Genomic DNA, 13,886 nt, shown 5'->3' on the forward strand with positions numbered 1-13,886 from the left:
GAGATGTTTTAATGTCTCAGAGTGGTCATTACAGAATCGACAACTCTCTATCGCATCAGACTTCCGATATCTCAGGGCTAGACTTGATCTTGTGTCAAACAGATTTAACCTGAATTTTAGGAGCATCCTTCTGTGTCTGGCATTAGCTGTTTTTACCACATATTGCAGTTGTTTTTTTTGGTCCTTTGCTTCAGTTGCCGCATCTTTCATCAGTGTATGGCGATTTCTATCGTCCACTGTTGCACACCAATCTCGTTCCCATAGCTTTTTTTTCACATAGTTTGGGTTAGTTTTCAGCATTTCCGAGTTAGTGCCTATTTCAGCAAGATGGCTTTGGCATGCGTCAATCCATTTTTTCAATACGGATTCCTGTTTTCCTTCCATTGCGTCTCGTAATATTACAAATTGTGGTGTACATTCGTCAGTAATTATTTTCCTGTAGGTCGACAGCATGTTCCACAAGACTCGTGAATTTATGGATATTAGATTTAGTTCATACCGTAGACATGCGCTTGGAATGCCTTTTTGTAGTTGAAGGGCACGTCTCCAGTATTGATTTTCTAGTTGTCCCCATAGATTCGAGGCAACTCCTAGAGCGCATTCTGCTCCATAAATCAGTGTTGGGACTGCTTTTTGGTTGTAGTGGGCTAAAACAGGTAGCAAGGAAAACTTTCCATATCTTTTGTTTATTATCAGACCTTGACATGCTAGTTGTTTGCATTTTTGCTTTGCATTTTCGGCCCACGGAGCATCATTTATGTTGCTGTTAATCCACATTCCCAGGTATTTTACCTTTTTGACGCAATTCAATTTTTCTTTGTTCAGTTTCCAGGTCAAATTATTTCTTTTGACTTGCTTGTTATTTCGAGTGAGATCTTGTAGAATTATGACTTCCGATTTTGCAGGATTTATTTTCAGTTTATTTTTCTCCACATATTCTTCCAGACTCTTTAGTTTTCTTGACAGTCCAATAGGTGTTAAATCGAGCAGTACGATATCATCTGCATATAGCAACCAGTTTACACTCGTTCCATTAATTCTCGGTGGATTGGAGTTTACTGCTTCGATGGATTCTCCGATATCGGACAGGTAGAAGCCAAATAGAGTCGCTGCCAACGGGCAACCCTGTTATACTCCTTGGTTTGTTTTTATGGATTCACTGAGCGTCCCCCCAGCATCTAATCTGATTTTAATTTCCGTGTCGGTGTGTAGCTCTTTAATAGGATCTAATAAGTTGCCTGGACAATTCCGTTTCTCCAGTTTATCCCAGAGCATTCCACGATCGATGGTGTCAAATGCACTGGACAGGTCGACAAACGCAATATAGATCTTCTTATTTTGACGGATGGCTTCCATTTTAAGGAAATTTATGATTGTCAAATTTAGGCCACAGCCGACACCCTTGACAAATCCCGCCTGTCGAACATCATAACTTTGAGATTCTTGAATCCATTTAAACAGTTTAATCTGGAGTTGAGTTGCGAATATTTTCCCCAGCACATCTAGGAGGGCTATTGGGCGGTAGTTTCTTGGATCAGTGCGTGCGCCTTTTTTGAAAATTGGTACAATAATAGCTCTTCGCCAAGTGGTCGGAATCTTTTTCTCCTGCAAAATGGAGGAAAATAAAGTGTGACACAAGTCTGTCCATAAGTCAGGATGTTGTTTTAGCATCTGATTTGTAAGCCCATCTGGTCCAGGGGCTCTGGATGTGCTGAGTCTCATGATATTTTTGTGTATGTCTTCTTTATCTATTTTGATAGACCAGTCATTGCTCAGGTTAGATGGTTTGCTGCATGTTATGTTATTGTTGTAAAATGTATCGGAGTAGTGTTTGACCCAATCTTTCTCCGACACCATGTTTTTTATTATAGCTTCTTGTGGTGTCGCTATGTTGTTCAGATAGGTCCAAAATGCACTGGTGTTCCTTTTGGTTATTGTTTCCATCATTACTTCTGCATCTCTTTGTAGCATAACACAACCAATTCTTGTAGGTTTGTCTCATTTGTTTCGTCTTTCTTTCGCAAATAGCACAAGTGTTGGTTCTTTTCAGCTTTCTCAGTGCTTTGCTCAGCTCTTTCTTTTTGGTGACAATCTCACGGTCCCAAGTATGTAATTTTGTAAAGTCAGGTCTTGGCTTCGCAGTTTGCTTCTCTCGATATGTTTCCAATAGAGAAGCATATTCAATTTTCCCTGTGGCAGAACTATTCTCCAGTGATTTTTATCAGCTTTTCTAACTTATTTTGGGTAAGCTTTAGTCAATTGCGCCCTGGCGCCACAGTCAGATTTGTACATTGATAGGAGATTTTCTCTTTTATACAGTGAATCTTCAGAGTTGTTTTTAGCATATAGTGATCGCTCGCCTCCATTTCAATAATGTCCAAGCGAGCAACATCCTGTTTCATTCTCTCTGACACAAACATGTAGTCGATGGTAGACTGTTGTTGGTCCCTTTTCCATGTAAAATGTGCTGGAATATCACCTGGCGTTTCACCATTAAGAATCTTCAGATACCATGCTTTCATTTCTTGTAACCATGCGGAGATAGTTGGATCTCTAAACTCTTTCCCATTTGCATGGTCACTTTTAGTGTCATCTTTTAAGCAGTTTATGTTAAGATCGCCACAGATCAGAATCTTGGATTCTGTCCCATTGTCTTTGATATTCGAGATTGTTTCCGTGATTAGGTCCAGGAATGTTTCTGTCTGCATAGCAGTGTGTTGCCAATAGACATTTATCAATGTTAATTGATCTGTATTTCTAGGTTGCTGTGTCGGCAATTTAATCTCAACTACTTGTATATATGCTGATAAATTTTTTGCAGATAAAATACGTATCCCACTTTCAAGTTTAACAAGTGTGAGCAGCCCCGACATAGGACGTCCTTTGGCTCCTTTGATTGCAGTATTAAAAGCAATCTCGAAGCCGTCAGCTACAGGCAGATGCAAGAGCCAGGTCTCCTGTAGGCACAGAATATCCACGTCTTCTAAGTTCATTGGAATTTCACCAAACAAATGTCTGTGGCCTCTAGTATTCCACGAGGCAATACAGATCTCCTCCTGTTGACATGGTCTCTGGCATTAGCTCTTGTTACAACAGTTGATGGTTTGGGCAACCCAGGTCCAGTCTTGTTCCTCTCTGGGTTTGGGACAGCTTAGCTGAACGACTTTGTCGGTCTTACTGATCGTTATTTTGATCTGCTCATCTTCAAAGATCTGCTTGTCCTCACTCACACGAAGGGGCGACTCATTTATCTTGCATGTGGCCTTACATACTCCCCCTGACTTGAGGGGGCTTTTGATTGCAAGTAGGCGGCCATCTGAGGGACATATACATTTCTTGGGCTCCTCCGGCTCATTGCTCTTATTAATTTCGGTGATATCAAACCCCAGGGAGTTCAAAGTGATGCTACTGTTTAATAGTGAGTCACAGATAACTTTTGATGCTATGTGTAAAATAACACGGTCATGCTCACTTTCGTCTTCAAATTCCACAATTTGAATGTACTCGGAGGCCACCGTCCTCAATTGCGGTATGTGGTGAAGTAACAGCATCACATTTTTCCGATTCAGTATCAGAGCATCTTTTTCTTTTTCAATTTGTTCAAGCTGTATAAGGTATTTCCCCAATTTCTTCCGATCATTGTCTATTTTGGGTCGACGCTTCGTTTGTTTGTTGGCCGATACATCTGATGACTCTGCCCCTCGTTTATAGCAATCAAATTTTATCTTTCTTGTTGTTGGAGTGACATTTGCCAGTCCTTCTTGTGTTTATCTCCTGCTTAGGTGATTCGCTGTTATGCTTCATTGCTCGTGCGTTTGGGCTTTCTTGAAATTTCACTGCATGAATCAGAGTTCTTTTTGACTCAAATGTATGGAATTCTTGTTTATCGTTCTTTGCATCGTAATTGGGTGATATTCCATCCGATTCATTGGTCATAGATCTTTTATCATTAGCGATTCGAATTCTTTTAGCTTCTAAGGTGAGGAATTTCTCACAGCTAATGGTTAAGGGTTTCGAGATGATTTCTTCCTGCTCCTTTACATCGACAGTTACCGTCCTTTGGTTGTTAGATGTGAAAGCCCTTGTTTCCGGGGCAATCGATTTTATTGCTGGATACTTGTTTTGTGGCAACTCAGCCGACTCCCTGTTGCCGTTTGTAGGTGAACGTAGATCTATATTTATGTTTGCCAAGGGCGGTTGAGAAGCCGTATGTGTTTCAGTGGCTGTGGCCGGTATCGTTTCGCTTTGATCTTCTTCGTAATCCTCATAAGTCGAGACGTTTAGCAGCTCTCCAGGGATGCTATCGTTTTTCTTAGAATGGTCCTCACCTGGCATATCGGGATTTTTTTGTTCATCGGCTTTCGTTTTATCACTCTTTTCCGTGTTGGGATTTGTTGGTCCTTTATGTATTGTATCACAGGTTGTTTTAATACTGAAGCCTTTGATGTTTCTTAAAAACGTTTGCACCTGTGATCTTTGCTGGGGTTTCCTTTTTCTCATGTTTTTAGATTTCTTTTCTGTCAGTATGTGATTTGAGCTACTCTTTGTGGCAGCATTCTGTTTGTTTCGGTTGAAGATTGAAAATACTTCTTCTATGCGACAGATATCCTTTGCACTATTTCCCACTTGGTCATGTTCGTTGGCTGGTCCTTGAGGGGGTAGGCTTTGAGTCTTATTATGGCCTGTTTGATTTGCCGTATCAGCTGGACCGGGAGTGTCACCCTTTGCTCCTATTACTGGTGCACCCGGACTCAGTTCAAGATCTGAGATCGTAATGGGTATATGTTTGGAAGGTGTGGACTGTGTTGCTTCATCTGCCACTTGTTCGGACGGCAAGGTTCCCATAATCGCCTTGTGTGTACTACTTTCACTATGTTGCTCTTTTGATGATGGTTTGTCTTCCACTTCCTTACTGTATTTCACATTTTGTTTGCATTTTTGGGGTGGCGCAATGATGATAGAGTTTGCAGGTAAGGTATCGTTAATGTTTCCAGCCATAGAGCTTAGTTCAGTTCCATAGTTTCCTTCAATTGTAGTTGTTCTCTCTTTGGGATTTGTGTCCATCTTTTCACCTGCAGTTCTTCTCTGATCGTCAATCGCGTGATGTTTATCCAGTGTTGGCATTTTCGCATTAAATGATTTCAGCAGGGCAATTGCTTCTCTGGCAACTTCAGCAAACAGGCGCTTGTCTGTTGCACTGTTTTTGGTGTACTCCAGTATTACCTTTACATTCATATCAGATTTCGCATATTCATTGGTCAAAATTTGTTTGGTCGCCGTTAATTCTTGTTCTATTGCCATCATTTTGGTGTTCATCATGGCTAATAGGGTTGTCTGGTCCTTGGCATTGTCGTTCAGATGTTCAGATGTTCATAAAGTTTCATATAAGGTGCCAAGGATATGGTATTAGCCGCCATTATTATGGTGTTCAGATTTTCAGCTATTTTGTTTGCAAGAGTTTATGCTAATGTTTGGGTGGGCTTTTGGCGTTTGTAGCATGGCCGTTTAAATCTTGCTCCCCAGAATGTCTGGGACTTTGTTGGTGGCTCAAAGAAGTCATTAGCAGCGGAGAATAGGGAAGGAGATCCAGTTTGTGGTTCCTTGGTTATTCTCTTTTGTGAATGCGGTACATACTCTTCCGTTAAAGATTCCAATCTCTTCCTTTTTGCCAGGGGGCGCAACCACGAATACAGTTTCTCATCCTGTCTGATATCAGGAGTTTGTAGTTCTGCTAGATTCATAGGTTTGATACCTTGGGCCCCACATGACTGATCATGTGGGCTGTCTGCATTTGGGTACTCTGAAGGTTGTTCTGTAGGTTGTTCTAAGTTTGGTTCAGGATGATGCAAGTTTCCAAATTTTGCATTGAGCTCTTTTAGGTCGCTTAAAACCTTGTCAACGATCACAATAGAGTTACGCCTGTTAGCACCAGTCGTGAGACTGCCCGCTTCCTCATACAGGCAGTTCACGTTATCCCAATCAGGGCAAATCTGTAGATTTCCTGCTTGATCTGTTGACAATATTCCACTTGGGAGATGGAAGCTGTTGCCTTCGTCAAGGGAGTTGTCAGGCCCAGTTCCTTGAATCATTTTGTTTTCCAACGTTACATTTTTCCAATTCAAATCTCCTGTTGGTAGATCTAGGGAGATTATCGACTTTTCAGTCTCAGGGCTGGGCACATTTGTGCCACTGATGTCACAATTGTTGGTAAGTACAGCGTCTTGACAAGCCGAGGATTGGAGAGTTGGGATGCTTTGGACAGCATTTCCCACGTTGCTTAGGGGTAGACCAGTTGTGTCTCTAGTCCGCGTGATGCCAGCGCACGTTGGACTGGTCGACTTAATCGCCTCCACCTGCACATTTTCTGTGCACATAGCCCCACTCAAGTCTGCCCCAGTGGTCAAACCCACAGACGTTTTTGTACCTCTCTCTATGGCTGCGTCCTTATCCATGTTACCCTCCAGATCGATGATTATATTTGGAGTTAACGGGATGGGTGTCAAGGATACTGGGGAGCTGTTACCCAAGCAGTCTAAAAAAACATCAGAGTTAGAGGACATGGTTGAGACACGAGTCCTTTTTCGTACAACACAGGCACTTACCGGTGGGGGCAGGCCCATTTGCTCCGGTGACTCCTTTCCTCCGGCGGCTAACATTCGTCGCTGTTGCCGTGTTAGTGGATGAACTCCACCATCTGGACTCGTGTTCTGAATCAGCACTGCTTCGTTGTATGCCGTGTGTTCTAGACCAGAGGTGCTGGGTCCCTGCATAGATACGAATTGTAAAGCAGGAGTGCTTCCGTTCCCGGAATGTGGCTTATACTGAATTACCATCAGGGCTCCGAGCTCAGTGCCCCTGTGTAACACGGACAACACACTCGCTGCACTCCGTGATGCTCCGCGTGTGAATGAATGTTTTGTACTGGTCGCTCCACCTCCACGCCAGTAGAAAGAGAAAATAGACTGCAGCTCCTCAGGGAAACAACACGGACAACACACTCGCCGCACTCCAAGGCATTTGGTGTGGACGACAGACTGGAGGATATCACGGCAGAGGAAAGCGAGGCGACACAAACAGAACGAAACTGTCACACCCGCTTCTCGTTCACCCGCCGCCACGTTTCCCCCGTGCAAACCGCTGTCTTCGTTTTTGTTTTGATATTTTATTAAGGTTTGGGCTTTTGATTTTTTTTTTTATGGCATGAAGTCTAGGAGAAAATTAAAGCAACATAAGTACCCCCGCCACAAACAAATTGAAATGTATTAGAATTTCCCCTTACTGTCAATGCAACCAAAACACCGTCAGCGTTTTCAGAAGCACAGTAGCCAATTTTGGTCCAACGATTCTCCCCAGCTAATAATCTGCCCACACACTAGGGAATATTTTCCCAGCTGCGGTGCGATGCTACCCCTATCCCTCTTCTCTCAGTAACTTACTCTACAACCCAAATAACCTAATATACCTTTTTTGGGTGGGTACAAAAGCATTGCCTCAGGATCAGTATTTGCTGAATTGATTGGCACAATTTCACCTATGAAGGTGACATCATTTAACAATGTCCTGTGAAAGGCCTCCTCCTCCTCCTCCTCTTCACTTACTTTGGGTTGGAGACATGGAAAATCTAATACACTTTCCGTGCTTGAACTGCAGGTGAATTAGGAGGGCTGTTGCACACCGAATTGAATATCGTAATCGTAGCCCACTAGATAGTGATCTGGTAAAAGTTGTTCTCAACAGATTCAGCATCCGCTACTCATCCCCCAGAAGAACCTTACAAAAATGTGCTGCCTTACACGATGATGGCAAATGGGGGAATTCCTCCTGTATTCCATGTATCTTTAGACCTGAGCCTGTCTGCTAACCTTATTGGGCTTAGTGATTCCTCCTCCAGACTCCTGCTCCTAAATGGACAGTTCTCACCTGCCAGCTGTTCCTCCACCCTATCTTCACCCACTACAAACCCTTCTCTGTGCTCCTCCTGAGTTTCCTCCACTCCCCTCATCCATGAATTCTTTCACTGCCCTCTAACGAATTTATCTCTGTCAGTATCCTCGCACCTCTTAGACTCCTAATCATTCCATTCTTCCCACCATTCCTCCCAAACCAATCATCACTACCAGCAGTGCCACCACCAGTCCAACCAACATCCCTAGATAAATGGAGGAGGCGAAGGATGCAGATTGTCTGTGTGCCTCATTAGACTAAATAGGGCTTATAACCATGCCCGCCCCCTTTTGAGATCGGAGGTTAGCGGTTTTATCCACCTACACCCCTGCATCAAGATCTATGTAGTCTCTGATGGACAGAACTGCACCTTAGTCTTCCTACCCTGCAATTTTCATAACAAGCTCAACAAACGATTTATCCTAAAAAAAGGGTTGACTTGCAAAACCAAAAATTGGCTTTTCAGTTGGCTTTTTAAAAAAATGGCTTCCCAAACTAAGAACAAATAAAAGTTCCCTACAAAAATAACAAACGTTTTACATAACACACATATAAACCCTCATCCCTGGAAACAAAATAAATTGCTGCCTTATCTCCTTCCAAACTCTCGTCACCTCCTCCTACTGTGTTGTGGATCAATCTTGTCCCACGTTTTTGCAGCCAAACTCAACCTTCATCGGAAAAAGAAAGTTGCTGGTTCCTTTTGTAGGCATCTAAATTGCCATTCTGCCTAATAATTCACCCAAATCCTCAGGTGGGGACCCATATCCCACATGAACATCACAATCTCTGCCAGGTACTCGGGTGAGCTTCATATCTGGGTTTCACAAGCTTGGGCATCATGATTCAGCTGGATTTGCAGATGGGTTTTGGTCAATTCGCTAAGCAGCAGTAATAAGAGAAGAGTGTTTTAAAAGGCATAGAGGCCAAGCCACCTTTAAAGTTAGCTGATCTGTAACATTTGTTTTTCTTTGTAGATGTCAGAGAAGCAGATGGGAACCCTTCTGGAGAGTATGTTAAACTTCATCAAGAGTGAAAGCTTCACCATTTCAAGTGCTTTGAAGGTGGCTGACTCTGTTGACCAATTCATAAAGAATTCGGTAAGCACAAAGAGCCCATATGTGTATGTTGTCCTCCCCCCCCATGCCCTCCCAACAGAGGCCACAGTGTGGAGCAATGGAGCAATGTCCTTGTTATCCCTCATATCTTTCTCATTAACATACAGTGACTGGAATAGATGCAAAAGATATCTTGCTGAATTAACAACATCGTCCTCTAACATACAGTGTCAGTCACAGTAAAACAGCCTGGGGATTTATTGCACAAGGTGCATTGATCTATGTGTCACCTTCAGGTGATAGGTCCCAGTCACAGTACACATTTCACCTGCAAGAGGTTCTGGTGATATTTTCATTTGAAGAAAATATTATTCATAATTCTGCCTATGTTTTGCTTTTTGTGTGTATTTGTATGATTTCTATTTCTTTGTGTAGGTTTTGTGTTTTTCTGATTTGGATTTTTTACATTTTTGTCTACCAATTAAAAGATACCCCAACCCCTCTCATCATTCAGTATTCCTGCATCCTTTCCTTTCACCCTCACAATAAACCAGTGTCTGTTCTTTTTTTGGCCAGGGTTATCATTCTGTCATCATTGTGTTCTGCCTCACACTTCTTAGTCATTTTACGCGATACATACAATACTCTGTCTCATTTTGATGGTACTCGTTTTATGACGAACGCACAATTATCTGGTTCAAGCAGTGTTTATTAGGGTGACATACAGGTTTGATGAAACCAATCATAAATATCCCATAACACAAGGATGGCTCTCAATGAATTCAACATTTCAAATCTTAATTGATCAATCTTGCAGCTTGATCGAGGGAATTTTTGAATGTCCCCAAACTTCTTTCATGACACTTCAGTTGGTAGACTCTGGTCTTCTGCTTCTTGTCCTAGGTTTTCTTTGGCATCTAGTTACCACATGCACCCACTTGATAGGCCCAAACAAGGCTAGAAACTGGGGGCAGCGTATTACTTATCAACACCCCAGGGCTTCCACATGGTGTCTGGTACACTGAGCTATCCAAAGGCTCTACTTTGGCCAATTCCCTTTCACATTGGCCGGGTCCTATTCCCCACAGCTCCATCCCTACTATATTCCTCAATGGCCCGCAATGCTCTTGTGCTTCTGGGACCCTACCCTGCACCTCCTGACCTATCCTCTCCAACCTTTCCCTTCTTCTACACTTCATTGATACTGTGCAACATGCTCATACCACCACCCATCCCAGGACCATATTTGTCAAGAGTTGGGTGAGCCTCCTTCAAGTCCTCCCTACTGTCTAATAGTATCTTCCCCCTCAATACAATAATGCCTCCAACCTCCTTAGAGGAATGGTTCGCCCAAAAAATGTTATTGCAAAAAAAGATCGGCAATAATAAAAAAAATGGATTGGAACAGTCCCTATGTACAATTTTGAGAAAATGAAGCTCAACATTTTAAAAAGGAAGCACATGGGGGCATCCATTTTGTGAAATGGATGCCCGCCCCTGCTTGCTTTTGCGGCACTAATGAAGGAAAAGCCAGCCAGCTGTAGTAAACAAAAGCTGGGTGGCTTTTCTTTCATTGGTACCGGGACTCGGAGGACGCAGACCGGAGACTACAGGCAGAAAAGCTGCAGCTGCATCTCGGTAAGTGCTATTTATTTTTTTTAAAATAAGCACTAGCTGCGTTTTTTTTTCTAAGTTTTCCGGGCTGGAGGAGCCCGGAAAACTTAGAAATAAAACCGGAGCTTTAAAAATGTTGTATTTATGTTTGCGGTAGCTTTTGAAGCTACCGCACACATAAATACAACGTTATTGTGTTTGAAAACGCTGCAGTTTTTCTTTCCAAGTTTCTCAGGCTCCTCTGGCTCGGAGGAGCCTGAGAAACTTGGAAAGAAAAACCGCAGCGTTTTCAAACACAACCGCTTTGTGTTTCTGCCTAAAGCTGCTTTCCCATTTGGGACAGCTCCAAATGGGAAAGCAGCTTTAGGCAGAAACACAACACGGTTGTTTTCTGAAATGCTAAACGCTGCATTGTTTCTGCCTAAAGCTTCTTTCCCATTTGGGGCTTTCGGGCTCCCCCATCGACGCATAGATCGGTCGAATCGACGCCGTCCTTGATGCCGATGTCGACGCCGATAAAGGATAAACCTATGGCTGTCACTACTTCGCAGTCAGTAGTCATACCGAGGGCTTCCACCATGACCTTGAGAATGTCATCGATAACCTCGACGACTCCAAGTAGGATTCCGATCCTCTCGAATTCTTCGAGGTCTCCATACCTTTTCAACGCCTTTTTCGGTTTCTTCGAAGCCTTTGACTTCCGCATCGACAACGTCGACGTTTTCTCAACCGGTTACTACAAGCTTGGCCCCTTCTGCTTTAGAAATGGGTTTTAAGCCTTTTCCAAGGTCAGATTATTTCAGAGCCTTGTCCTCTATTTATGAAGAAGGGGAGGATTCTGATCAGGAAAGACCTTTTGGGTTGCAGAGAACTACAACACCTGTACCAGAGGAATTTATCTCTGAAGAAAATAGGTTGAAGGACCTTCAAGAGTCCTTGCATGATGCAAGTGGGTTAGATACTTCCCCAGAACTAGAATTTGCCAATCCAGACCCAGGGGAACATGCTGAGACCCCTTACAAAACTTTAATGGCCAGAATAATAGAATTCATGGGTTGGTCTATACCTTCACCTGCTTTTCAACAAGATGTTCTTACAGACATCTTAATTAAGGGCCCACAGGAAGATCCTGTGGTTCCATTTCATACTGCATTACAGAGGAAAATATCGGCCATCTAGGAAACTCCTGAGGTTATCCCGGCAGTTAACAAAAAACTATCTGCCAAATATAGGGTATCTGCTTCTGACCCTGAATATTTGTCCAAACATCCAACTCCAGAGAGTCTGGTTGTTCAAGCAGCAACTTCATTGAACAGTAGATCTGCATACCCTACTGTTCCACAAGACAGGGATGATAAGAGATTTGACGCTATGTCAAAAAAGGTCTTTTCTGCGTGTAGCATGGCACTTAAATCCATTAATGCTACTTGTACGCTCGCAAGATTCAGCCATACACTTTGGGAGTGTGCTTCATCAGCTGCTGACTGCATCCCAGAAGGAGAAGAAAGGGAAGCTTTTCTGAACATCATTAAAGATGGTAAAGACGCAATATGCGAATCCCTTCAAACTGGCATTGATTCTGCTGACAGTATCAGCAGGGTCATGGCGGCAAGTACTACAATCCGCAGATTTGCGTGGTTGCGAATGTCTGGTTTTGCTCCAGATGTACAGGCCAGACTTTTGAATATGCCCTTTGACGGCTCTTCTTTATTTGGTAAGAAGGCTGATGACAGCCTACAGAAGTTACAAACATCCAAGGCAGCAGCAAAATCCCTTGGAACTGCAATCCGTCAAACTCCCTATCGCCCCTCAGGAACCTCTTGGAGAGGTAGGTCCTTTCGTTTTTATTCCGCATTCGGAAAAGGCAGAGGACAGCCGGCTCAAAGAGGCCAAAAGAAATTCACCCGAGGTGGACGGGTTAAAAGTACAAAAGCCGCAGCAGCAGGTGCCTCTTTACCCTCAGCATCTGCATCAGCCGCCTCTAAACCACTCTGAGGACTCTCCTCACAAGATACCAGTAGGGGGCAGGTTAACTCAACATCTGGCGGAATGGCAGTCCAGTACGTCAGATGCTTGGGCATTGGAGACAGTTGCCCAAGGTTACTGCCTGCCTTTTCTACGCACCCCTCAGTCATCCACTGGGGAACAACTCTTTGAAGTTTCCAGATCTGCTCCTTTTGCAGGAGATTCTAGAACTGCTGGAGAAAGGTGCCATAGAACCGGTACCTGTAGCGGAGAGGAACAAGGGTTGGTATTCCTCCTACTTCTTGATACCGAAGAAGGACGGAGGACTGAGACTCATCTTGGACTTAAGAGAGAATTGAACAAATTCCTCAGGAAGGACAAGTTCAAGGTGGTAACTCTCTCTCAGATCCTTCAGGACCTCCAGCTTCAGGACTGGCTGGTATCTGTAGACCTTCAGGATGCTTATTTCCATGTGCCAATCCATCTCAAACACAGGAAATACCTGAGGTTCGCAATTGGCAACTCTCACTATCAATTTCGAGTTCTGCCATTTGGGCTGACCTCCGCCCAAGGGTTTTCACCAAGCTAATGTCGGTAGTGGCTGCAAGTCTAAGGAGGGAAGGGATCCACGTCTACCCCTACCTAGACGATTGGTTGATCAGAGCAGTATCTTCGGAACAAGCTCAGATCCAACTAGATTATGTCTGCCACTTCCTTCACAAACTGAGCTTCTCCCTCAATTTAAAGAAGTCACAGATGATGCCATCACAGACACTCCAGTTCATCGGAACGGTCCTGGACACTTCCCTGGGGAAAGCCTCGCCACCAGAGGTGATGGCTCAAGATATTCTGCAGATGGTCACCAAGTTTCAAAATGCCCAACGTCTCCTAGCCTTCGACTTTTTGAGGTTGCTAGGCCTCATGGCATCCTGCATCTTCCTTGTGCCAGAGGCTCGCCTGAGAATGAGATCTCTCCAGTGGGCACTAAGAACTCAGTGGTCGCAATTCTCAGGAAAAATGACAGATCTCCTTCAGTTTCTGGACAAAGTGGCTCGGGACCTTCAGTGGTGGGCCTGTCGGGAGAACATTTTGAAAGGAGAACTGTTTTGGCAACCATGGCCGGAGATAACAGTAGTCACGGATGCCTCACTCACAAGGTGGGGAGCCCATGCCAACGACTTGACCATCAGCGGTCGTTGGTCTCCATCGGAGTCCAGACTACATATCAACCTGTTGGAGCTGAGAGCTATCAGACTAGCACTGAAGGCTTTTCTGCCATCTGTACAAGGGAAAAATGTCCTAATA

The 13,886-nt window shown here is 43.8% G+C and overlaps 1 protein-coding gene across 5 annotated transcripts in view; it reads left to right on the top strand.

Annotated features, from left to right (window-relative positions):
• The window catches only part of LOC138497169 (uncharacterized), an 870,532-nt gene that overhangs the window by 413,294 nt on the left and 443,352 nt on the right, over window positions 1-13,886 (top strand). For 4 of the 5 annotated variants that reach the window (XM_069620454.1, XM_069620457.1, XM_069620458.1 and 1 more), the window contains one exon: window positions 8,922-9,044. The exons of the other annotated variant lie outside the window; for it this stretch is intronic. In XM_069620454.1, coding sequence (XP_069476555.1) covers window positions 8,922-9,044 — 123 coding nt within the window. The remainder of the gene's footprint in view (window positions 1-8,921; window positions 9,045-13,886) is intronic. 5 annotated transcript variants of the gene reach the window in all.

This window comes from Ambystoma mexicanum, chromosome 5q (genome assembly GCF_040938575.1).
Source record: "Ambystoma mexicanum isolate Mex_15411 chromosome 5q, UKY_AmexF1_1, whole genome shotgun sequence".
Lineage (NCBI taxonomy): Eukaryota > Metazoa > Chordata > Amphibia > Caudata > Ambystomatidae > Ambystoma > Ambystoma mexicanum.